Genomic DNA, 27,550 nt, shown 5'->3' with positions numbered 1-27,550 from the left:
AGCAACAAGTAAATTTTCCATAATCTGGCACACACTATAATCCGCATTTATTTGAAAGTAAAACAAAAATATAATCACTAGATATCATATTCACATATCCCGATTATATAAGCTCTGTTTTTCGATTCGTACTGAGTAAAACTTTCGACCACACTGAACAAACATTACACGACATATTCGCACGAAAAAATATGAATTAAAAAATCGAACTCCTGACATCAAGCACTCGCCTACTCCAGTCTCCACCAAAACTCACACAAGTCCTCACAGACACAATATAAATCACATTTGTTTTAACGTAAATTCTTGTAAGACGGTCTCATGAATCAATTTTGTAAGATGAATATTTTATTTGAATCAACCATAAAAAATATTATTTCTATACCAAAAATATTAGTTTTTTTTAGGTAAAGTATGGAATCCGTAAAACAATCTCACATAATCTGTGTCTTTATCTTAATACAAAAAAGTTGTAAAATTCGAGCCTTAGTCTAAGAGCAAGGGACATCGGGTGAGACTCCGATATCATATAAATTGCATTTGAATCAGCAGAAGAAAAGGGAAGAAATTAGTGGGGAGTGGACAAGACGAATATTGCTGCACATTCTCGCAACAGTTTCACCGAAAGAACAGCAGTGAAATTATAAGAAAGTAAGATGGAAAGAGAGTCGGGCTAATCAATGACATTAAAAGATCTGGCTTTGGCAATTTTCATGTCACTCAACTGAAAGAATTCCTACTGTTGCCTCTCCACTTTTCCACACTTCACATAAAAAGCTGTTCCCTTTTTTAAACAAGAAGAATTCAAGGACTGTAACTAACCATTTTCAGCTTTTTTTTTGGCAAATCGACTCCAGTTTTTCTTCACAAGGCCCCACCCCAAGAAAGTCTATAAATGGTGGTGGTGCAGTTCTTTCCTCTACGGTTGGTACAATTCCTGGAACTTGCTGCGGTGATGAAGATGAGATCTCTGAAGTGTGGTAGTGATGGTTCTGTGACTGCTGAACTGCAGACATCAGAGAAGGGTATGAAGGATAACAATTGATAATTGTCCCATCCCAAGATTTGCTACAGTTCTTGAAAATTCCCATAATCTCACTCGTACTATTATTGTTGTTGCTGCCTGTGTCAAAAACAACAGTAGAAAATGAAATAAAGCATAAATTATGGGCAAAAAATATGATATTTCTCAATGTTTCACATTGTCATAATTATGTTACAAACCTCAAAAGAAAAATGGTTTCTTCATCATGCCAATAATTTTAATTATTCATATGAAAAATGTTCCAAAATCCACACAGATTCACAATTCTTGAAGAGAACTAGTAAGTGCAAACCGAGCCAAACTAGTGAATTTGTGTTAAGAACCTATCTTTAATAATATAATCAGTTAGATAAATATTCAAGATTTCATTTTCCATAGACTGGAACCGAGAATCCATACCTGTCAAGAAACCAGCAGATGTCTCCGGTGAGCAGAATCCATAACCAGTATCAGGTGTTGCTCCGCCGCCGCCGGCGGAATCACACTTCACACCACCAAAATGTTGGCACTTGGTCTCTATTTGAACATCTGCGGAGACATTATAGAGCGAAGGGGAATCATCTTCTTCTTCCATTCTCTTACAGACAAATCGACCCATTTTCCTCCTCCTGAAAGCACTGGATTGCTCTCTATACTTCCTCGCCATAACAACATGCCAATGATTCTTCACTGCATTGTCTGTTCTTCCGGGGAACAGCCTCGCGATCATAGCCCATTTGTTGCCATACAATCTGTGAGCAACCATAAGTCTCTCCTCTTCTTCTTCACTGAAAGCCCTTCTGTTAATCTTCGGATCCAACTGATTAAACCATCTTAATCTACAGCTTTTACCTGCCCGTATACCCAAAGAATCACAAAATCAGAAGAAGGAAACAAAAAGAGAACAGAAAGAAAAGAGATTAACCCCTAACTAGATTGATTTGATTATAAATAAAGTAGTTCTATTCAAATTTTACCTGATCTTCCTTCTAGTTTCTGTGCAATAAGGTTCCAATTATGAGGGCCATAAATGGCGACGAGTTCTTTAAGTTTCGCATCCTCCCCAGGCCTCCAGTGCCCTCTCGCGCACAATTTTGATTGCCCATTTCCATTACTTGAATAATCTTTCCCACTGCCCAGTAGCGCTGCATGCATGTTAGACTCATCTTCTCCGTTTAAACTTGCATTCAGATCAATAATCTCGTTATTCTCTCCGAACCCATCACTGGAATCCGAGCATTTCCTTTCACAATTATGCGTTTCATCCAAACAAGAAAAACCCCAGTGATCAGCACTGCTGCTCTTAGAAAAAGAAGAGCTGATCTTCTCCATAGAAGAATACTCAAACCTGTTGCTTAACGTAAGTGAGTTCCAACCTTCAAACATCGTCCCCGCCATTAAAGAACCGAAACAGATCCAAGAAGAAGGCAGATAGCAAACTCTGTATGAATCCTGGGTTCTATTCTTGCTGTTTAAAAAAAGAAATCCATTTTTTTCTCTGACAGATGATTCTGTCCTTGTACTGTTACGAGGTCATCCATCCATCATCAAGATTATCAGGTGATGAAGAGGGTAGCAAGTAAAAGATTTCGGAATAAGATGTGCGTGTGGGGGGAAATCGACAGACGTTGGAAATGGAAAGAGAGAGGGTTTCCGAGGTGAGAGACAGGAGAGAAAATGGAAGGGAAATCAAAGCGCATAGGGTAATTGTAACAGAAAGCTGTACACGGACAGGGCGCTGATGTTGATCTTCTCTTCCGCCATCACAAGCCCACTGTGTTTTTGTGCGTAACGATGTTTATATATATATATTACTGTATATATCTTTGATGACCTAATTCTTACCGTATGCAGGAAATTTCTCTAAGTGATTTTCTTTGGTGTTTTACTAAAAAAATTATATTTTTCGTATTAATCTCTTAATTTTAAAAATTATTATACCTGATATTTTTTCTCTAAAATCGAAATTTATGTAAGATTTTACTTAATAAATTATATTGAACATTATGTTTCAGAATTTTTAAAGTTCACACTAGATTGTTTGGAAATTTATAGAGATTTTATTTGATAAATTATGTTTAAAATTTAGGTTTTTCTACGTTATTTTGATGTTAAAGTAATATTAGGATATTTACAAGATTTGAACAATTAAATAGAGAGAAAAAAGGTTTCATTTATGGTAAAAACTTGTGTGAGATGGTCTTACAAATCGTATTTTGTGAGACAGATCTCTTATTTGGATCAGAAATAAAGATTCGTGAGACCGTCTCAGAGACCTACTCTTCGTTTATTTATTGAAAATGATTTTATGTATCACTCAAATGGTTAAGAAAGTTTTATTCCTTGTTTTATTAGGGAAAAAAAGAAAGATAATCTGTAATGTCCGGAAATTTAATCCTAATAATCTATAATTATTGAATTATAATTTGACATGATTATGAGAGGATTAATCCGGACACGAAATAAGAATACGTGTGGAAATGTATGTGCGAGGACAGTAGCATCGGCGCACATGCACGACAGAACGCGCGCACATGTGCCAAGCAGACAGTAGGCCTCGCGCATATGCGCGGCACAACCCGAGAGTTGTGAAGAAATCCTCGTTCATATGCGCGGAAGAGTGTCGCGCATATGCGCGAGTCCCCGTGAAGCTACGCGCCGAGACAGAATGTCTCGCGCATATGCGCGGAAGGTGATCGCGCATATGCACGAGACGTGGTTGGCCAAGAGTGAGCCATTTGCCATTTCGCATGTTACGTATGTGTATATATATATATATATATACATGCAAGCTTCTTTCAGAAAAGGGGGAAAACGGAAATCCGGGGAAAACTTTGCTCCTTGATTCCAGAATTCGATTTACGATCAATCCGTCCGTTAGATTTTAATTCCGACTTCGGTACCGAGTTCCTAGCAACGTAGACTACAACTTGACGTAAGTTTTACTACGTTTTGACATGCTTTCAAATTATGATGTTGTCAGAATTGAATGGAATTCATATATGATGTTCTTGACATATTAGACATCGTAGAATTGAAGTCAGATTGAGAAACAGACTGATTATGGAATTGTTATGAATTTTTAGGGTATATTGATTTATACCGGACAGATTTGAATTGTGATTGAATTACAGATTGTAATGGATAGGAGTTATGATTGGTAATTGATGTCTGTTGATTTGGTATTGACGGGGATACTAAGACTGTACCATTATGCCGTTGATTTTGAATTAAATCCAGATTAATCAGATTGTTAGTAATTCGAATGGTATATTGATATGAGATTATTGGTATTGCCATTGTCAGATTGAGGGATTGACAGAGTTTGGATTCCAGACCGAAATTGCAACGGAAGGTATAAGTCAATGTGTATTGGGACATCGACTCAAGTAGGATGTACTTGAGTTTCCCTAAATCACATACTTATTATTTGTTTATCATTGTGTTTAATGATTTGATTTAGATGCTTGTTCTATGGAGTTATAGGAGCATGCATTAGACGAGTAATCTTGTGACAGAAGTACCTGATAGTGGCAGGTAACCACGGGTACATTGCACGATGTCACAAGATATGGTGATAGACCATAGTCTATGACGGATGCGTCTGGACACTGGATGTTTGGTTATATCGACTTGGATATAACTGGAGTCTTTTCTATTACTGGTTGTCGATATAGGAATGTCATATCTGGAAACCGGGATCCCTAGGCTAGGAATGAGTCTAGTCTGAACCGTGGAGTCACGAGTATTGTCGACAGATTGATATTGTTTACATTTCTGATTTTGATATGTATTACTGTTATCTGTTTCATAATTTGTATTGAACATATGACTGCATGTTCTTTGATTTATACTGGGATTTATTCTCACCGGAGTTATCCGGCTGTTGTCTTGTTTGTATGTGTACATGACAACAGGGGGGACATGTTCAGGGTCCAGGAGATGAGGAGAGATCGTGATTAGAGTGGAGGCTCCGGACTTGGATTGTATATAGGGTTTGAACACTTGATAGTAGTTGTTGAACCTTAGTTTGTACTGAATTGTAGACGGTACAGGACTTATACTTTATTATATACTGAGTTGTATATTAGATTGTTGTCACTACGTTCCGCATTTTAAAAAAAAAAATTTTAGACCCTGTTTTATAATTGATTAATTAGTCCCAATGACGATTATGATTATGATTAGCGTCCGGGTCCCCACATAATCTCTCTATATTTCTTGACTAAAATGATTCTTTGAAAATTGCTTTTGATACACACATAAGTTATTTTTATTCAATCATGTAAAACACAAGTAAATGGAAAGAAAAAGTAATTGACGTTTGAAGTTGCATATTATTTATTTTATTCAATTTGGTATTTATTTGATTATATTATTTATCAATTTATTAATTATGTATTTTACATCAATCAAATCATTGAATTTAAATTATAATCCTTAATAACTAGAGGTGGGAAAAAATATCGAAATACCAAAAAACCGCACCGAAAAAATACCGAACTTACTGAAAAAATCGGTATACCGAACTTTCGGTATCGGTACGGTATCATACCGTACCGAAATTTTCGGTATCGGTATGGAATATTTTTTTTCGATATTTTGGTATAGACCAAAATACCAAAAATAATAATTATTATTATTTTTTAAGTTCGGTATACCGAAAAAATTTCGGTATACGGTATACGGACATTTTTTCGGTATACCGACAAAATTTTTGATGTCGGTACGGTACCGGTATGAACTTTTTCATATCGAAAATTCGGTATACCGAATGTGCGGTATACCGAATTTTCGGTATTGGTATGGAAAAATTCCATACTAATTTTCTTCGATACGGTATACCGTACCGTACCCACCCCTATTAATAACTAATATTATTAATATTGTAGGACCGAACGCTTGCCGCTTTATCAAAACTATAGTTAGTGGTAATTGTGCAACTCAAATCTTTTAAACTGCACAGCAGCTCAAACACTACGGTTCGATCGTTCTACCAATCAAAGACAATTATTGCACCCAAAAAATATTTTATTAATTATCAGAAAAACAATATGATAATTTATTATTCAATGATAATTTATTCTTCTTTCTTTTACTTTTAATCAAAGATCAACATATATTATTTATCAAAACAAATTCTAATAAAACACCTTTTAAAACTTTCAACAACTCTTTTGCCAAGATGAATATTATTTAAATACTCATATAATTTGATTGGGTTATGTTTTAAATTTTTTAATTAGTCGCAATTAGTTAGTTTTTAAAAAATTACTCCAGATTTTCCGAATTACAGATATGACAATGAACATTGTTGTTTATATCATATCCAATGATCCAAGTGTGTAAGGAGTAAGATATTTTATAAACCCACGACTCGAAATATATTAAGATCTTTAGATCTAATAAATGATCGAATTAATCATGTCATGACACCAAATTTTACTGATAAATCCAATGTCATGTAAGCATAAGAAACATTAGATTAATTATGAAAATTAATACTATACTATTATATTAAGTTTATTTGGAACTGTAAGGTACTTGGGACTATGGTGTGTCTCCACAGCAATGACAAAATTGCGACGATTGATGAAATTTGGTCCTTTGTCATTTTAACTATGTCAAATGAATTTAAATGCTTTGTTTGTACTTTTTCCCCTCTCTCCATTCCCATCAATCTTATCAAATTGATATTTAATTCAAACTTGCTAATATCGTTTAGTTTATATCATAAAAAAATGATAATAACACGATTTCATGTTTTCCATAAATTATAGCAACTATTATGTATATTGATGTGATCTGAGTGAATTAGATGAACTGGATCAGGGTAATTTATCGAATCAGATAAGAGTTTTGTTAAAGAAAAATGAACAAGAGAATATATTTTGAGGGGAAAGTATGTCTATGTGAAAGGTAATATGGGGATGCTGCATCTATATCCTGCAAACAAGAAGATGAACTCGTGAATGAGCGTCAGAGGGGTGTCCGGCGTAGCCACTCTGATGCTTAAGTTAGTAAGTTAAGATGATGAAAACGGCTGTGTAAGCGGGTGTATCAGTATCCGTGAATATGCAATCTCTCTTTGAATATAAATCACACATGTTATTTATAGGAATGAAATCCATGATTACCTTGTTTTCAGTGCCTACTTACCAGTTAGGGTAAGATGGTTGACCATACCTTACTTTCTGACAATTTTTCTGACACGCCAAACCTATGTGATTCTGACAGTAATGATTGTCAAGCATAAGGTATCTCATATTGTTGCATTCGAGTGAGGTGATACTTTCGAGGTAGCCCGGGTAAAAAACCTCCTGGGAGCTTGTATGAAAGTCCGGGCTTCTGGTAGCCCGAGATGAAGATGCCTCGGGTACTCACCTGCCCGGCTACTGACGAGTGACGAGCTCCTCCCGCAAACTTACCCTGATTTGGGCTATCCATTTAATGTCTGACCCGGGCTCTTCCAAGGGTATCATCATATATGTTTTCGCTCATTTTTTAAAATGATTAATTCAAATTATATAAGTTTATAATTAATTTTTCCGTAAACAATTGTCAACAATAATTTTATAAATTTAATGCTAAAATGATATGGAACATGGAATATGGATTACATAGTTTATGCGTTATTTGTCGGAAATAAGAAGATAATTAACATAGTTTGCTATAAGAATAAAGAGTAGATCTCATGTGAGATCGTCTCACGGATCTTAATCCGTGAGACGGATCAACCCTACCTATATTCACAATAAAAAGTAATACTCTTAGCATAAAAAGTAATACTTTTTCATGGATGACCCAAATAAGAGATCCGTCTCACAAATACGACCCGTGAGACCGTCTCATACAAGTTTTTGCCAAGAATAAAAGTTGCATCAGCATTATATTTTTCCAAGGCACGCAATTTATAATATATAATTTGTAATATTTCCTCGAAAAATAAATATTTGTGATACAAATTTTCACACCCGTGCGTATTCGCAGTAGAGTCAACTTTTAGGTCAAATTACATTTTATTTGTGACATATTTATAGAGAAAAAATATTATATTTCTCCTAAATTATATATTCCAAGTAACTTTATTTTATGTATTGATTAACTTGCATGGATCGAACACATAATAATATAATACCTATATAATTATATTATTAATTTTTGAATAATTTATATTGTTTTTTTAACATAATAAACTATATTGTTAAATATTAGGAAACGAGACTCCAATAAATAGTACTCCAAAAAAAAAATACTAATTTTCCTTCCCATGTATAATACCTATTCTTTATAATAATATTATTTTTATAAAACACAAAAACAAGAGGAAACATCTACCATAAAATCCAGAGAAAAAAATTTCCAATATCATTGTACTTTTAATACGTAAAACTATGGCAAAAAAAGTATTTTTTTTTGTTTTAAAATTAAATTTATAATTTTTTAAAAATTGTAATGATGTATCATAGATATATAATACACATTTTCAATAACAACTTGATGCTTTAAAAGAATTTGTTGGAACATACTTTGCCACAATAGAAAAATATGAAGAAAAAAAAAACTAATCTTTTATGAATTAAATAAAATCATAACAATTTATAATACATATTTTCCATTGCAGCCATTTGTAAGACCATCTCCAACCCATATCATCTATTTTTCGTCATCTATCCTCCAAAATATAAATCCATGGATATCTATTTTAAAAAATTTTCTCCAACTCATATCCTTTAAATATTACCAAATACTCTAGTTCTTTAATTTATTTCATTTTCAACATATATCCTATACTATTTCTTTAATTTATTTTATTTTCAACCTATATCCTATAAATATTACAAAATATTTTATTTCTTTAATTTATTTCATTTTCGAATACACATATACACACACATATAATTAATTAATTTCATAATGTATTATTTAACTAAACTTAATTAATTAAACATGACACAATTACATGTGTATTTGATTCGATGTATTTAAAATCATACAGACATAAAATATAAATCAAGACAAACATAAACGCACATATGATTTAAAGAACAACACAAAATTGAACATTAAAATTACTAATATTCTGAATTATTGTACTCCTCCCACAAATGGGTCAATAAGAGCATCTCGAAGTGCATAGTGAGCCAATTTATCTTTTATTTTACGATAGCGTGCTAGAAACTCTTGAAATCAGGCATGCTCATCACGTGTCATTTCAACATCTGGGATGGATGCCTCGTGATAATCTGTGAGTGGCATATTCCATTTTCTTTCATCTTCAATAATCATATTATGCATTATAATGAATGTTGTCATGATATTATGCAGCACTTGTTTGCTCCGAACTCGTGCAGGTCCAGTGATTATCTCCCATTTTGATTTTAATACTCCAAATGTTCGTTCAACATCTTCTCTATAACTTTCTTGTCGTGCTGCAAAATATTTCTTCTTTGGACCTTGTGGATTGTGAACTGTTTCTACTAGAGTGACCCACTTTGGATATATACCATATGTTAGGTGGTATCTCATGGTGTATTTTTTTCCTTGTATCACATAGCGGCGAGAGCTACCCCATTGGCCAATTTAATAAAGAGATGAGGTTTTGACAACACATTAATGTCATTGTTTGAACATGGCAAACCAAATTATGCATGTCATATCCACAACTCGTAATCTGCTATATCTTGCAAAATGATTGTTGGTTTTCTGTTGAGACCATCATTTTGTCCAGCCCAACTTTTTGGACAGTTTTTTCACTTCCAATGTATACAATCTAGGCTTCACATCATCCACGAGAATCCACGTTGTTTTCCAATGAGGAGAATCCTTTCAATGTCCTCAGCATTGGGAAACTGAAGATACGAGTTACCAAACACCTCCATCACAACCCGACAAAATCTTTTTAAACTTTCAATCACAGTAAACTCCCCAATTTTAATATACTCATCCGTTGAATCTGCCGCCACTCTGTATGCTAAGATACACATTGTAGTTGTTATATGGGGACAACTTGGGCCTCCCCAACGCATCTACTTTATGTACGAAGTAATTATCATGTTGTTGAACGAATTCCATAATTCACAAGAATAGTTGACGAGACATTCGAAAATGTCAATTGAACATTGATTCATTGTACATTGGAGACTTAGAAAAGTAGTCATTGTACAAACGTTGTTCAGCGGCTAATCTGCCTCGATTAATCACAACATGGCCAAGGACCGAGCATCGACTGTGCAAATTATCACATTCTTCGAAGTAATTGGAGAAAACGGTACCACTGTTTATGAGTTGGCTTAAAACCGTTTGTTGTTCGCCAATACAATTTAACTCATTCTCTATGTTGTCACTAGGTTGATCTTCGCCGTCCGATAATGAAGAGGACGACTAGAAAGAAAAACTTGAAGGACCTCCCTCATGAAAATTCATTTTTGAGCAAGATTAGTAAATTATCAAGAAGCCACTGGTCTTTAAATAAGTGATGACATTTTTTAGTTATATTAGATATTTTAATTTTTTAAATATTAAATGGAATAAAAGCCAAGTCATTTTTTTGTCACGGGTTATGTATTTCAATAAAGCCGACTGACGGGTGTTGTCTAGTTGCAGCTATCACGAATAGTCTAGTCACAATCAGAGACATGTCATATCTCAACATATTGTTTTCTCTCCAAAATTTCTTCAAGGTATCAAGAGCCAATTTATCCAAGGATTTTGATAGTTTGATTAAAGAACTGTTTAATCACATCCACAAATTTCTCGGATCAAACTTCACGATGAGTTCACTGGGGCGTGCGGGGGGCACCGCGCCCCTGCTTGGGGTTCAGGGTGAAGCCACAAAAATTATTTTTGTTATGCAGTTATTGATTGGGCTTCTTTTGTTTTCGCATTGACTTGGTTTTGTTTACTTTGTTGAAAAATATTTATCACGAGCTATGAATTTCCACTAATCCAACTAGGGGTTCTCTATCAAAGACAAGTCAGCTATCACGTGTTGTCTAGTCGCAATTAGAGACAACTCATCTGTCAACTCTTGTCTATATAGTAGCTGTCACGAGCTATGCATTTTCACTCAAAAGCCAACTAAAGGGTTGTTACGTTGCAGTCAGCTATCACGGGATGTCTATTTGCTAGCAAAGACAAGTCATCTGGCACGAGTTTTCACCCACTAATATAGAAACTCTGTAATATGTCAGAGATGCATTGTACATTCAAAATAAAGTTCTTTCAATACGCACCTTTAGATCAAAGCTACTGAAGAACACTTGAAGGACATTTCCAACATGGTCAAATGTACTGAGAAAATGGATGTTGTGACGGAGAATGCTGAGGTACATCGACAACAGCTCATTGATGTTGAGAAAAAAATGATGAACCTTATGTGCGTTGATGAATTAGTATGTGCATAAAAGACAACAAAAAAATCGACACAAAAGAATGGAGATGGGGGATGGCTCCGACGGGACTTCTACACTATTTGGACAGTTCCTCGGAGGAACATCACCATCTGGGTCCGACCTTCCACCGTACTAGTTTACTCTCATGATTGCAATGAACTAAAAATGTATTTATCTTTATTTTTGTGTGTGTTTTTTTTATTGTTGGTGATATGTCACTTAGTATTGTTTATTTTTTTATGTCTAAAAATATCGCATGTTTATCAATTTAAATTAAATCGATAATAAGTATTTATAATAAATTGTGTTGTGTATTTCTTTGTAGTAAATTTTTCATTAATTCCATTTGGTAACTATTATAAATAGTAAATTTAATTAATTCATTAGAAAAATAAACAATTAAAATAAAAATTTCAGAATTAAATAATTCAAAATAAAAATAAAAAATGGACCAAAAATTATTTAACTTTAAAAACAATTTAAAGAATTAAAAAAACTCGAAATAAAAAATATTGGCCAAAAAATTTAATAAAACTACAAAATGACTAAAAGACTATTTCGTAATTTTTAAAATGTCTATTTGTAATTATTTCTATCTCACATGCAATCATCTATATGAATAGTGGTACTCTATAAATGGAAGATCACTATTGCATGTTCTAAAATAGAGGAGATAAATAGAGCATGGTTGGAGAAGATTTCATTAGAGATGCCCTAAAGCAAACACTAATCCTTCAAAAAATGGCAAAAACTTGCGTGAGACGGTCTCACGGGTCGTATTTTGTGAGACGAATATCTAATTTGAGCCATCCATGAAAAAATATTATTTTTTATGCTAAGATTATTACTTTTTATTGTGAATATCGATATAGTTGTCCGTCTCACAGATAAAGATTCGTGAGATCGTTTCACAAGAAATCTACTCTCAAAAAATTTAGTATATTTACGTCTCTCAGTTGTATTGATTCCCAAATACTTATTTTGAATTTTTTTAAGTGAGTGATTTAATTTGTAGGACTAAGAGCTTAATGCTTTAACAAAAATTATAGCTGATGGTAATGATACAACTCAAATATTTTTAATTGAATAGTAGTCAAAACGTCAAGATTCGATCGCTCTATCCAAGAGGGATAACTATTGTATGTCAAAAATCTCCCTATCAATAATTGCACTATTTGCAATCAATGAAAATTGAACCCATGAACTTGGCTCAAATATCAATTGTAGGATCGAGCGCTCATCGCTTTACCAAAAGTTATAGCTGGTGGTAATGATGCAACTCAAATCTTTTTAATCATATAACAACTCAAACGCATGGTTCGATCGATCGCTCTACCTAGCAGTGACAATTATTTCTCAACATGATTTGTTACTATTGTATCTGATCATCAAACTCAAGACTACTCAAGACTTCATTCCAAATTTAGACTTTAAAGCCATATAAACTACATGAAATGGACCATAATTTTGAAATTTTAGTTCGATAACAAAGTTCAAATTAATATATTTTCGAAAAAAAAACTATAAAAAGTAAGCCATAAAAATGATTTAACCTAAAAATGGTCAATCGTAGTACAACAAACTTAAAAAAAATAAATCCCAACGACGAACTTGTAAACAAATTAATGGCACCAACCTCCAAATTATGAAAGTTATATCCAGTAGAAGATCCATAACATAAAAAAAATTAAAAAATAGAAAAGTAAAATAGGAAATAATGAATAAAGTGGTTAAAATAATAAATAAAGTGGTGAAATTAAATATTTTACAGCGAGCAGGAGGAGGGCCAAGCCCACTTGCAGACGTTTTTCATTTATTGGTGACAGAGAAGATTGACTGGAATAATATAGTACCAAATTTTCAGTGAAATTTCGATATTTTGGTCAAATTTATCGAAACTTCACATTTATTCTGTGTTTTTTTTTTTGGCTTCAAAATCACAGTTCAGTAAAATGTTAGTAAATGGATTTGACCTCATTCGTCGTTTCCCGAATTTCATGCCTTAATTCTTGGAAAATGGCAACCATAGCAGGCATGTTTTTTCATTGCCCTCAGCACCACAGGAACAGAGCTAAAATTTATTTTTAAAATTTTATTTTTACACGTATATATATATATATATCTATATATATATATATATATATATATATATATATAAGATTTAAATCATGTTAATTTTTTGAAAAAAATAAAAAGGTTTTAATAATTGTATATATATAAATATATTTGGGTTCATAATTATTGAATGATGATATATTATACGTAGTGTCACGCCCCGCGACCAGGGTTAGTAGACACCGGCATTGTTCAACAATCACATAATCGCCAAACAACAAGTCTCGTAGTTCCGTATAAACCGAAACCAGTCTATTTCATAATTAACTCAAAATAATCTTGTCTTACAGCTATAAATTCCAAAACGAAATAAAATGTGCGGAAGCAAAATACATGATGAAATCAAAGGACAGAATAATGTGACTGGTCTTGAATAAGATTGGCTTCATCACCATCCCCAAAAGTACTCTTGCTCTTCATCCTCGATTTGTTCCTCATTCTTATCTGGATGGGAATGTAAGGGGTGAGTATTTTGGGGAAATACTCAGTAAATGGGGGCGATCGTGCATGACAAATATCGATGATATACATACGAATAAATTATCATAATTTCAATATTAAGCATGTTGAATAGAATAATAACACAAATACGAATATAGCACTGAAAATCATCTCATTTTCTATGGGTTTTACTGATCAGTCCCCTATATGTTATTCCTCTAAGGGGCGAGGCCAAAGGAACGGTTATTATAACCCAACAAAGTATATCAAAATTCAGAATTTCCTTTACCATTTCTAAATCAAATCTTTACAGTGCATTTCAAATAATTCAAACATGCTTTCAAATATTTAACTGATATCGAACAAAGAACAATTCAAGGGATTTCAATACCAAATTGAAATGAATATATCACGCCGATCGAATTTTCAAAGTCATGTTTAATTTATTTTCGAAACATAGTATGCCCACTTAAAAGGAAATAAGTGTGCCAAATAAAATATTATCAAGAACCCACTTACAAAGAAATATATATAGCAAAAGCCCACTTACCGTATTTTGACTGCTCAAGGAAACGTGAATGGTGAGATTGCGGCAGAGTTTTGTTACTAGAGGGCGAAATGCTTTGAGAATACGGTGGTGCTAGAGAGAGTTTCGAGATTTGGGAGTGCAAGTTCTGAATGAGGAGTCCTCCTATTTATAGGCACGGAAAATCAGCTTACAAGGTAAGCTCTGAAGTCGCTCCACGAATGACGCTGATGGCTAATCAAATGGATGATTGCACTAATCTCTCCCGAATGAACGTGGTCTCTTCTTGGTTCAAGGTACATACTCGAGATTCATGCTAATGGAGAGTGATTTGGTTTCCTTAAGTTGTAAATAGAGAGTCCGAGATTGTTGCACTTAAATTCCTCCTCTCAAAATGCATGGTCTTCACATTCTCCCCTCCTTAATGTAAGTTTCGTCCTCGAAACTTGGATTAACTTGTCCTTCGAAAAGATATGGATATTGCTTCTGCATTTTCTCTTAAAACTCCTAGGTAGTTTTCTTGTTCTGTGTGGTTTTACCAATGAACCTTGACGTAGGGATTGATACATCGTCTCAGTACCTGGTCTTTCATGTTCACAACATGAATGGAGTTATCTTCATATTTCAGCTCTTCCCCATGTTACCTTTGATCATGAGCGGTTCAATTTCTATAACATGGCTTGGGTTCGAGGTGTATTTCTTTAGTTTGGACTTGTGAAATACATTGTAGATTCTAGATATATCTGGTGGCAACACTATTCTATAAACCAGCGTGCCAATCTATCCAGAATTTTGAATGGTCCTACATATCGAGGATTTACTTTTTCATCTTTATTGAATCTAATGATTCTTTCAATAGTGATACCCTTATATAAGCTTTTCCACCCAACGTGAATTCCATTGGTCTTCTTTTAAGATCAGACTAACTTTTTTTTTGTTGGTCTTATGCAGCCTTGAGTCTGTCTCTAAATGGCCAATTTTCCCTTGTCTTTTTGATTAGTTCTAGCCCAGTTATGACTGTCTCCTCTATTTTGTCCTAGTACAGTGGTGATCGATACTTTCGTCCGTAAAAGGCTTCAAACAAAGTCATTGCATTATTGTTGTGATAACTGTTATTGTAAGCGAACTCTATCAGTGGTAGATGTTCATTTGAATTAATACCGAAGTCTATGGCACGTGCCCTTATCAAATCCTCTAGGGTTTGAATCATTCTCTCCATTTGACCATCATTTTAAGGCTGGGAAGTCGTACTAAGAGCAACTTTTGTTCTCATAGATTTTTGAAAGCTCTACCACAAACGTGACACAAATCTTGAATCTCTATCCAACATTATGATTGTAGGCATTTTATGTAGCTGCATAATGTTATCCATGTATAGAGTTTCTAACTTGTCATTATTATAATGCTTTTGGACGAGCAGAAAGTACGCAGATTTTGTGAGTCTATCTACTATTATTCGAATCATGCCGTGTCTCTGTATTGACTTTGCCAATTATACTACGAAATCCGTGGAAATATATTCTCATTTCCATTTTAGGATTCTAACTGTTGCAGTAATTCTCCATGTCGTTGATGATTGTCTTTCACTTTTGGCATACTCGTCACTTGGATATAAAATTAACGACGTATTTTTTTTTTTCATTCTGCTTCGTCAAAAAACTTTCTTTCAAGTCCCTATACATCCTTGTACTGACGGGATGGATTGAGAATGTTGACTTATGCGCCTCTTACATCATTTCTTATCGAAGATTGTTGATGTTTGGCACACATAATCGTCCTCTCATCCCTAGGATTCTGTCTGGGTCCACTTGAAAATCTGACGACTTTATTTCCTTGGCTTGTTCTTTGAACTTCTCTAGTGTCATGTCTCGATTTTGATTTAACTTGACTGCTTCCCGATAGCATGGTTGCGCGAAAAGTGATGTTCGGTTATCTTACCCATGTTTTTGTTTTGGCTCAAAGCATCGACTACCTTATTTGTCTTGCAGAGGTGGTAGATTTTTGTCAAGTCATAGTCCTTGAGTAACTATATCCACCTTCTTTGCCTCATTTTTAATTCTTTTTGCATGAAAAATACTTGAGGCTTGGTGGTCTGTGAATATTTCACACTTGGCATCGTAGAGATAGCGTCGCCAAATTTCAAAGCAAAGATCACTGCCGCCAACTCGAGATTGAGAGTAGGACAGTTTTGCTCATGCGGCTATAGTTGACTCGCCTGTCTTACATGAGTACGCATCTGAGACCTTTCTTTGATGCTTCACTGCAGGTGGTAAAATCTTAGTCCACAGTAGATAATACCAACATTGGTGTAGATGTAAGCTTTTCATTTGATGTTTGAAAGCTCTTTCACATCTTTCTCTTCAGTTGAATTCATAGTTCCTTTGTACGAGTCTCGTCAGTGATACGACTATTGAAGAGAAGCCCTCGACGAATTTCAGCTAATAGTTTGGTAATCCAAAGAAACTTCTAATTTCGGTTGCATTATTATGTTTCGGCTAATTTAGAATTGCCTCTTCTTTCTTTGGGTCCACTGATACTCCTGATTTTGATCTTACATGACCTTATTCTGAATGCTGACATTGGGGTGTCTTCTGCTCTGACCTATAGCTGATGACAGCATGTCTTTAGGTCAAGCTTGGAGAAGACTGTAGCTCATTTAGTTTGATCGAAAAGATCTTTTATCATTGGAAGAATATATTTATTTTTTGATTGTGATCTTATAGAGTTCTTTATAATCTATACACAATCTTATACTTCCATCTTTCTTCCTTACAATAGGACTGTAGCTCCCCACGAGAATGCACTTGGCCTAATATGCGTTTTGTCTAACAACTCTTGAAGTTGTTCTTTTAGCTCCTTGAGTTCATCTGGAGCCATTCCGTACAGTGTATTGGAGATTAATGCATCACTGGTACCAAATTTATCTCGAACTCTACTTCTTAGTCCGAGAACATTCCAAGCAGCCTTTCTGGAAAAACATCTGAAAATTTTCGTATTTTTTTTTTATTTTTTGAAATATCTTCCAACTTCAGCTCAACTACTTCCTGCACTTTGTTTACCATTGCTAGGTAAGATTATTCGCCTGATTTTATGGCTTTCCAAGTCTAAGCATAAATAATGCATTTCTGTTTCTTGGCATTGCCATGGTTCATCATTTATTCTTGGTTCAGGGATGGAAGTCTGACATTCTTACTCCGGTCATCTACTATTGCATGGCTCTTAGATAATCATTTCATCCCTAGGATGGCGTAGAAATCTATCGAAGTGAGTTGAATCAAGTCGGTACTGACTACATACGAATTGATACTAATTTATTCTATCTTGAAATTATCCCGATTACTATCTCAAAATTAACACCCCTATAGAATATTGAAACTTATCTCAATATCGATCTATAGCTTATTGACTTAAATCCCGAAAATTATAACCTAGTCGTTACCTCAAATAATTATTCTTTTACTAATCTTACTTCATCAAGACCATGAGTCTATCACGCTCTAACACAAAGGAGTTCATTGAATATCATTCTCTTTGAATCATTCTTAGTACTATAAAAGTCAAAACTTAATGTACTATACTCGCTTTGATACCCATCAATATCTCATAACTTATTTTATTTATGTAAGAGCGTAGCTTACTTGTTATCCCAAAATAATATAAATTCCTTAATCTGAGAATATTGTCTCACAAGATATTCCAAGGTCCTACATATTTAAAGTTAGCGCTTAGCATTCTTAATAACCCAAATTTAATCCCAACACGGTAAACTATTAACACAAAATCAACTTCTATAATGGAATACCCAAAACTTATGATATAATTCTTATATCAATTTTTTTCTCATATTAGTTTTCATAAATAATTTATCATCCCGGGTCAAATATTTCATCTTAAGTCAGAATCTTAACTCAACTTATCTCTGATATGTATATTCCCAAAAATATAGACAAATACTAAGTGTTTCCATAATACAATTCCATATAAAAAAAATCGACAAGTAGTTCAAGAAAACGCGTTGAACGAGATTTTTCAAGAATTTTCCAAAAAAGGAAAGTTTGGACATTGACCCATGGATAGAAAAAATACGTCTAGAGAATTCCAGAACAGTTGACGGGATTAAATTCTGAGTTTCCTATGAAAAGTTAGGAATTCTAAGAAACTTTCCTAAAATAGCAAAAACGCGATTTCGGAGGTTTAAACGAAAGATTTTCTCGTTTTCGGATCCACGCCTCACATCAAAGTTGTGGATAATACTTGTTGGTCGTTCCGAAGGGGACTGCATCCGCATTTTGCATAATCTGACAAATTTTTCTTCCCAACTGAATTATGAACCTGGCGGCTCTGATACCACTTAAATGTCACGCCCCGCGACCGGGGTTAGTAGACATCGGCGTTGTTAAAAAATCACATAATCGCCAAACAACAAGCCTCGTAGTTCAGTATAAACCGAAACCAGTCTATTTCATAATTAACTCAAAATAATCTTGTCTTACAGCGATAAATTCCAAAACGAAATAAAATGTGCGGAAGTAAAATACATGATGAAATCAAAGGACAGAATAATGTGACTGGTCTCGAATAAGATTGGCTTCATCACCATCCCCAAAAGTACTCTTGCTCTTCATCCTCGATTTGTTCCTCTTTCTTATCTGGGTGGGAATGTAAGGGGTGAGTATTTTGGGGAAATACTCAGTAAATGGGGGTCGATCGTGCATGAAAAATATCGATGATATACATACGAATAAATTATCATAATTTCAATATTAAGCATGTTGAATAGAATAATAACACAAATACGAATATAGCACTGAAAATCATCTCATTTTCTATGGTTTTTACTGATCAGTCCCCTATATGTTATTCCTCTAAGGGGCGAGGCCAAATTAACGGTTATTATAACCCACCGCATCAGGGCCTAAACAAAGTATATCAAAATTCGGAATTTCCTTTACCATTTCTAAATCAAATCTTTACAGTGCATTTCAAATAATTCAAACATGCTTTCAAATATTTAACTGATATCGAACAAAGAACAATTCAAGGGATTTCAATACCAAATGGAAATGAATATATCACGCCGATCGAATTTTCAAAGTCATGTTTAATTTATTTTCGAAACATAGTATGCCCACTTAAAAGGAAATAAGTGTGCCAAATAAAATATTATCAAGAACCCACTTACAAAGAAATATATATAGCAAAAGCCCACTTACCGTATTTTGACTGCTCAAGGAAACGTGAATGGTGAGATTGCGGCAGAGTTTTGTTACTAGAGGGCGAAATGCTTTGAGAATACGGTGGTGCTAGAGAGGGTTTCGAGATTTGGGAGTGCAAGTTCTGAATGAGGAGTCCTCCTATTTATAGGCACGGAAAATCAGCTTACAAGGTAAGCTCTGAAGTCGCTCCACGAATGACGCTGATGGCTAATCAAATGGATGATTGCACTAATCTCTCCCGAATGAACGTGGTCTCTTCTTGGTTCAAGGTACATACTCGAGATTCATGCTAATGGAGAGTGATTTCGGTTTCCTTAAGTTGTAAATGGAGAGTCCGAGATTGGTGCACTTAAATTCCTCCTCTCAAAATGCATGGTCTTCACACGTAGTACGTACACTGATCGATGGGGCATGCATGCAGTTAGTTTCAATTGATTATTTTTCGAGTTTATATGAAAATAGTAAAAAAAAAAAAAGATTTTATATATCTCATAGTCATGTTACTGGAATTGTTATTGATTTAAAAAATAAATGATCAAAAATTGAAAAAAAAATAATAATAATTGTTATAAATTAATTATTATAAAAAGTATTTAGTACCTTGTTGTAAAATAAAATTTAGGATATATTTAATAATCCACAAAGGAAAACTTGTAATCACATCGGAATAGCAACCAAACAGCATATAGTTAATACTTTTTACATATTATTCGAATAAACTATATTTTGAATCGAGTGTGTTGGATTAAGTATGTGTGTGTGAGAAAAGTACTAAGATGATTAAACTCGTGGAATGGTATCGTAGTAAGTTGTGTACTTGACATGTCGAGTGGGCTAACCATTTTATATAATTATTCGAAGAAGAGAATATTTTTAAAAAACTATAAGTGAGAAAAAAAATATTTGGGTTTGAGATAAAATACTGAGAAATTAGATAAAAACTTGTAAGAAGATGGAGAGATGTAAGAAGATGGCTATCGATAAGCCTACATCATCAAAGTTACATGACAAATTTTAGCTAAAAATAATTTTAGTGCCATATTGATGTATCAAAATGGTTACTATGAGGCACTCAAGTATATTATATAACTAGTTATTCTGCATACGCGATGTGTGTGTGTTTAGACTTTTTTATTATTATCGATGGACTAAAGTAAAATTTGACAAATTATATAGATACTAAATTGGTATTTGAATTGTTGAAATAAAAAAAAAATTCTGCGTTGAAATTTTAAACAAAAAACAAAAATGTAATATTAGTATCATATAAGAGTAAAATTGGAAGAAAAAGTTGGTGTACTTCTTAGGTGGCTATTATCATGTCCCGAACTTTAATAAAATAGAATAGATAAATACAGTCATTTTTTTCTATAATATTTTTAAAAATAAAAAAATATTTATTTATCAAACTTAACAAAGAAATAGGAATATATCTAATGTTTAATGTAGTGTTGGAGAAGCAAAGACAAAGTTTTAGTGCATGGGATGTCCAATGAATGGGCCATAGTAATTCACGCGTGCAAGGACAATATTAACACATGAAAACATGTGTGTGTGTTTCATAGTTATTTATGAAATAACAAACGAGTGGACCATCCATTTATTTTTGAATTTTTATATTGATGTGATCTCGCTGAAATGGATGAGCCAGTAAGAAGCTCTCACGGATCAGATCAACAATTTATAATGTTTGAGAATTTTGAGTGAGGATAATGGCTTGGACTAACACCTGCAAACAAGAAAGTAACTCGTGAATGGGCGTCAGAGGGGTACCCGATGTAGGCACTCCGATGCTAAAGTCAGCAAGTTGAGGATGAACACAAGCAATATTTGAGAGAAAATATTTATAATGCTTGAGAGTTCAAAGATTTCAGAATCATTAAATGACATTAATACCTGCTATTTATAGTAGAAAGTGGGGTATGTACCTCGATTCCAGTGCCATCTACTAAGTATGACAAGTCGGTTGCCCATACTCTAGGTTCTGATGGCTTCTAGGACACTCCAAGCCCAAGTTGTTCTGACAGATTAGACGGTCTGTATCAATCATACTCAAGTGTGGTTCAAATCTCAAGGTGACCCGGATAGTTGGTTACCCGAGTACTTATATGAGAGCCCGGGCTATGATGACTACCCGGGAAGAAGCAAAGTGCCCGGGAAGCTGGTTTCTGATCTGGGCTATCCAATTGATATCCCAGGTCAATATTGACCCGGCCCTTACAGGGGTATCACCACCCTTACAGGGGTATCCAACTGAGAACTAACCGGGACTTCTTAATAAGCAATTGAGATAATGAAAACACATATTTTCGTAACGAATGAACGTCCCTAGCGTGGATCTTGCCAAGTTAAGAATAATTAAAGTGTTGCTGTGAGACTCGTCCCGGGACCTTTGGCATGGTCGAGGTGTGATTTCCCGAGCCAGGGTGTAGTGCATTGGGTTTTTTAAGAACCAAGGTGCGGAGCCTTGGGCCGAGGAGCATGTCCCGGGACTTGTGAATGGTCGACGTGTGGTTCCCCGAGCCAGGGTGTAGTGCCCTGGGCTTTTTAAGAACCAAGGTGCAGAGCCTTGGGCCGGAGAGCATTTCCCGGGACTTGTGAATGGTCGAGTTGTGGTTCCCCGAGCCAGTATGTAGTGCCTTGGGCTTTTTAAGAACCAAGGTGCGGAGCCTTGGGCCGGGGAGCATGTCCCGCGACTTGTGAATGGTCGAGGTGTGGTTCCTCGAGCCAGGGTATAGTGCCCTGGGCTTTTTAAGAACCAAGGTGTGGAGCCTTGGGCCGGGGAGCATGTCCCGGGACTTGTAAATGGTCGAGGCGGGGTTCCCCGAGCCAGGGTGTAGTGCCCTGGGCTTTTTAAGAACCAAGGTGCGGAGCCTTGGGCCAGGGAACATGTCCTGGGACTTGTGAATGGTCGAGGTGTGGTTCCCCGAGCCAGGGTGTAGTGCCCTAGGCTTTTTAACTGGTACTTCCCGAGTTAAGATACAAGAAATAATATAACACTTCTTTCTGAGAAAAACAGATCTTTCATTATATCTTCAACCAATCAATTACATCTGTTAGGCATAATATTGCTTTAAATTAAATATATTCCAAGGCCTTTTGAGAGAGCGTCCTTGTGTATCTTTTAAATAGAAGGATCCTGAGCTGACCCTCCGAGTAATTTTATAAGGTCCTTCCCACCGAGCTTCCAGTTTTCCAACCTCCCCAGCTGGGTTGACTTTCTTCATGACTAGATCCCCCACTTGAAAGTCTCGGATCCGGACTTTTTTGTTATATGGTCTCATAACCCGGTTTCTGTATGCCTCCATTCGAATTAATGCTCGGTCTCTCTTTTCTTCTATCAAGTCTAATTCCATGGCCCGGCTCTGGTCATTGTCATCCGGGTAAGATTCTACGCGGGAAGGATTTTTCCCAATCTCTACTGGAAGGACTGCTTCAGACCCATATACCATGTTGAAAGGAGTTTCTAGAATAAGTGCCCGGGGAGTAGTTCTGTAAGCCACCCAATCTTTTCCTTTACCTTGTAGCCTTGTCTTCAGTGCTTGTAAAATAATTATATTGACAACTTCTGTTTGACCATTCGCTTGAGGATATGCAACAGAGGTAAAAGATTGAGTGATCTTTATTTTCCGGCACCATGACGTAATTCCTTTGCCTCGAAATTGTCTCCCATTATCTGAGATTAGTCTTCTGGGCACTCCAAATCGGCACACAATGTTCTTCCACAGAAATTTCAATACTTCCTGCTCAGTGATTTATGCCAAGGGCTCAGCTTCTACCCATTTGGAAAAGTAATCCACAGCTACTAAGAAGAATTTTTCCTGAGCCCGGGCAACTGGGAAAGGACCCACAATATCCATGCTCATTGATCAAAGGGGCAAGATGCCGAGATATGCTTCATGAGAGTGGCCGGGCTGTGCTTGAAATTCGAGTGATGTTGACAGCCCTCACAAGCTTGGACCACCCGAGCAGAATCTTTACTTAAGGTTGGCCACCAGAAACCAGCAAGCATTGTTTTTCGGGCCAAAGACATTCCTCCGAGATGCTCGGCACAACATCCTTCATGAATCTCTCGGAGGACATAATCTACCTCTTTCTCAGACAAACATTTCAAAAGAGGTCCCTGGAACGATCTCCTGTACAAAATATTATTTAAGAGAACAAACCTGAGAGCTTGTCTTCTAATCTTTTGAGCTCGGGCTCTGTCCTCGTGTAGTTCCTTATTTACGATGAACTTGATCTGAGGTGTCATCCAGGAGTCCTCGGGTTCTGGTAACATTTCTTCCTCAGTAGAAAGGATTAGCCGCGATGCATGCAAGATCTCCCAAGTGCTAACTTCTGACAAAGAAGCAGCCATTTTTGCCAGAGTATCTGCCTCGCTATTCTCCTCTCGGGGTATTTGTTCAATACCCCAATCCGCAAAAACTTCTGCTCGGGCTTTGATGAGCTGTAAATACTTTAGCATCCTGTCATCTCTAGCTTCATACACGCCCTTTATCTGTTGAGTAATGAGTTGCGAATCAGAATACAAAATAATCCGGTAAGTCCCGACTTCCCGGGCAGCTTGGATACCAGCTAGGACAGCCTCATACTCGGCCTCATTGTTGGTTACCCGGGAGTCAATTCTCAGTGCTAGTTTAATCTTTTCTCCGGGGGAGATATTATCACAACCCCTACTCCACACCCGCCAAGGCTAGACGCCCCATCCACAAATACTCTCCATACTTCCTCCTCATTAGGTTGTACCATCTCGGATAAGAAATCTGACAGAGCTTGTGCTTTGATGGCCACCCAGGGTTTGTATTCGATGTCATGCTCCCCCAACTCTACTGTCCATTTGATCATCCGCCCGGACACTTCATAGTGAGATATGATCCTACCAAGAGGACTATTGGTAAGAACAACTATTTGATGTGACAGGAAGTGAGGCCTTAGCTTCCGAGCAGTAACGATCAAGGCCAAGGCAATCTTCTCTACTTCATTATACCGGAGCTGGGTCCCCTTAGAGCATGGCTGACATAATAGACAGGCTTTTGATCAGAGCCTTCTTCTTTTATTAGAACTGACCTGACAGCATACTCTGTAGTAGATAGATAAACAAAAAATTTCTCCCTGGGCTCCGGTTTCACCAATATAGGGAGCTCTGCAAGATGAATCTTCAAGTCATGGAAGGCCTGTTCACATTTCTCATCCCATCCAAATTGCTGAACCTTCCTCAAGACTTGAAAGAAAGGATAACTCCTGTGCGCTGACCGGGAAATAAATCGAGAAAGAGAAGCAATCCTCTCGGTCAGCTTCTGTACTTCTTTGACAGATCGGGGAGATGGCATGCACAACATAGACTTGAATTTCTCCTGATTCACCTCGATCCCCCGATCTGTCACTATGAATCCCAAGAATTTGCCACTCTTTACGCCAAAAATACACTTGTCAGGGTTAAGCTTGATCCCATAATGCATGAGAGTGACAAAGGTTTCCTCTAGATCAACAATAAAGCTCGCAACCTCTCGGGACTTGCCCAGAATATCGTCCACATAGACCTCCACATTTCGTCCTAGCTGCTTATAAAAGACTTTGTTCATCAGACGCTGGTAAGTAGCCCCTGCATTCTTCAATCCGAAAGGCATTACAATATAACAAAATGTACCTTCCGAGGTGATGAAGCTGGCTTTATCTTGATCACCTTTGGCCAGGGGGATTTGATGATACCCCTGGTATGCGTCCATGAAACTCAGCAATTCGAAGCCTGAGGTGGAATCCACCAATTGATCAATACGGGCAGAGGATAATGATCCTTGGGACAAGCCTTAGTAAGATCGCGGAAGTCAACACACATGCGCCACTTCTCGGTAGATTTGGGCACCGGTACCACATTCGAGAGCCATGTAGTAAATTGAATATTCAGAATGTGGCCGGCCTTCACAAGTTCTTTTACTTGCTCATCTATAATTTTGTCCTTTTCAGGACCAAAGTGTCTCTTCTTTTGCTTCACCGGGTGATATCTCGGGAGAATATTCAGTTGGTGTTCCGATATTAAGGGAGAAATCCCTGTCAACTCCTGTTGGGACCAGGCAAACACATGAATATTAGATTTCAAACAGTTAATCAAACTAACCCGGGTGGATACACTGAGGTCCCGAGCCACCCAAATTTTCTGGCCTGGTCCGACTTCTACCATCTCCTGCTACAAAATGCACTTCCCTTTTCTCCACCATTCTTCCTCCCACTTCATCCACCCTTGCTTTCTTCCCTTCCCTCTTTGTTTTGCATTGATCAGAGCAGACTGCCTCCACATAGCACTTCTGAGAAGATGGCTAATCTCCCCGGACTTCTCCTACCCGGGCTCCCCCTGGAAACTTTATTTTTGGTGGTAGGTGGTTGCTACAGCTCTTAGCTCGTTCATAGTCGGCCTCCATAGAATGATATTATAAGATGATGGGGATTCCACCACAGTGAAAGTAGTCATCACCGTCTTTTTGAGATCTTGAGAGCCCAGGGTTATTGGTAAAACAATCTCCCCTTCCGGGTAGACCACATGGCCAGCAAAGCCAAAGAGGGCAGTTTCCACAGCCTCCAAGTGATAGCCCTACAAATCCATCTGTACAAAGGAATATTTAAAAATTACATTTACAGAGCTGCCCGAGTCAATAAAGACTCTCGGAATGTCATAATTTGCCACCCGGGCTTGAATAACCAGGGCATCATTGTGGGGTAGATTCACCCCCTTCAAGTCCTCCGGACCAAAACTGATGACCGCCTCATTCCTCCTCATCCCCTCTAGCTCCATACACTCTCTCCTACTTCTCGACTTCTTTGCCCGATTGGAGTCACCGTCAGTAGAGCCTCCTGATATAATTTTTATCAACCCCATAGCAAGGGGTGAATTCTTTTTTCTCTCAGACTCGGGCTCTCTTCTTCTCCCGGGCTCTCCCCTCGGAATATTTCTCATACCTCCTCCTCGGGCATTGAAACCTGGCTGCCGAGATGTCCAAGGTGGAAATCTCGGCTCTTTGTTGTTGTGACTGGGTCCTGGGATGGAAGGTGAGACATAATTTCCCTTTAGTGTCTTGCAGTCTTCGGTGTTATGGTAACATACTTTGTGGATAGAACAAAATCCTCTCCTCTCTGCAGCCTTCGGCTACATTCTTGCACTTACCTTTCCCGGGCAATCTTCAAAGGCACGTGATGAGAAAAGTGTCCTAGATTACCTCTCTTCTATCCCCTCTCCTCGGGCTTAGACACCCGGTCTCCTCTCTCCTTCTTAACAGCCTCCCTCATCTGCTTCTAAGCCTCTTCCATATTAATATATTCCTCGGCCCGGGACAACAAGTCCTCGAAATCCCCGGGCACCTTCTCGGTTAATGATTTGAAAAACTCACCCTCCCTCAAGTCCTGGGTGAATGCGGAGTCTTTGTTTCAGTGGCACAAATGGGGACATCCAAAGCCACTCTGTTGAATCTTCTGATATAAGCCCTTAAACTGATCTCCGGGCTCTGCTTGACCTTGAAAAGACTGAAAACAATTTTTTGTACTTTTTACTACTATTGAAGTGGTGTGAGAACACTTTTGAAGGTTTTTGAAGGAATGTATGCTTTGAGGGGACAATCCTTCGAACCATCTCTGGGCTGAATCTACCAGCATTGTCAGGAACACTTTACACTTTATTCTATCAGTGTAACAGTGCAACATGGTCATATTATCAAATCTGGCCAAGTGTTCCTCAGGATCTGCGTTGCCATCGTAGTCTTTTATTTTGGCCGATTTGAAATTCCCTGGAAGAGGTTCACGGACAATGATCTCAGCAAACAGGCATCCCCTGGTGACTACTCGGGAA

The 27,550-nt window shown here is 36.6% G+C and overlaps 1 protein-coding gene across 2 annotated transcripts; it reads right to left on the bottom strand.

The window, feature by feature from the left end:
- Positions 1-533: 533 nt before the first annotated feature.
- On the bottom strand, positions 534-2,778 carry LOC140820678 (uncharacterized). Of its 2 annotated transcripts, none has more exons than XM_073180995.1 (3): positions 2,002-2,778; positions 1,445-1,876; positions 534-1,123 (listed from the first exon to the last, which is right to left on the bottom strand). In XM_073180995.1, exons 1-3 carry the CDS (start codon positions 2,420-2,422, stop codon positions 828-830), a joined length of 1,149 nt encoding a protein of 382 aa, XP_073037096.1. In that variant the 5' UTR covers positions 2,423-2,778; the 3' UTR covers positions 534-827. The 2 variants fall into 2 exon arrangements, with proteins under 2 accessions (XP_073037096.1, XP_073037097.1); XM_073180996.1 differs by having other exon boundaries at positions 535-1,006.
- Positions 2,779-27,550: the final 24,772 nt, after the last annotated feature.

Source organism: Primulina eburnea, unplaced genomic scaffold (genome assembly GCF_022965805.1).
Source record: "Primulina eburnea isolate SZY01 unplaced genomic scaffold, ASM2296580v1 ctg1342_ERROPOS1300000+, whole genome shotgun sequence".
Lineage (NCBI taxonomy): Eukaryota > Viridiplantae > Streptophyta > Magnoliopsida > Lamiales > Gesneriaceae > Primulina > Primulina eburnea.
This window is presented reverse-complemented; position numbering and strand designations above follow the sequence as displayed.

What these genes read in the sequence shown, in the direction of transcription:
- LOC140820678 (XM_073180995.1), bottom strand. Translation starts at nt 2,422, where the DNA reads ATGGCGGGGACGATGTTTGAAGGTTGGAACTCACTTACGTTAAGCAAC. An exon ending in GAAACTAGAAGGAAGATCAG is followed by an intron (nt 1,877 to 2,001) that starts GTAAAATTTGAA and finishes GTATACGGGCAG; the next exon opens with GTAAAAGCTGTAGATTAAGA. An exon ending in ATCTGCTGGTTTCTTGACAG is followed by an intron (nt 1,124 to 1,444) that starts GTATGGATTCTC and finishes TTTTTGACACAG; the next exon opens with GCAGCAACAACAATAATAGT.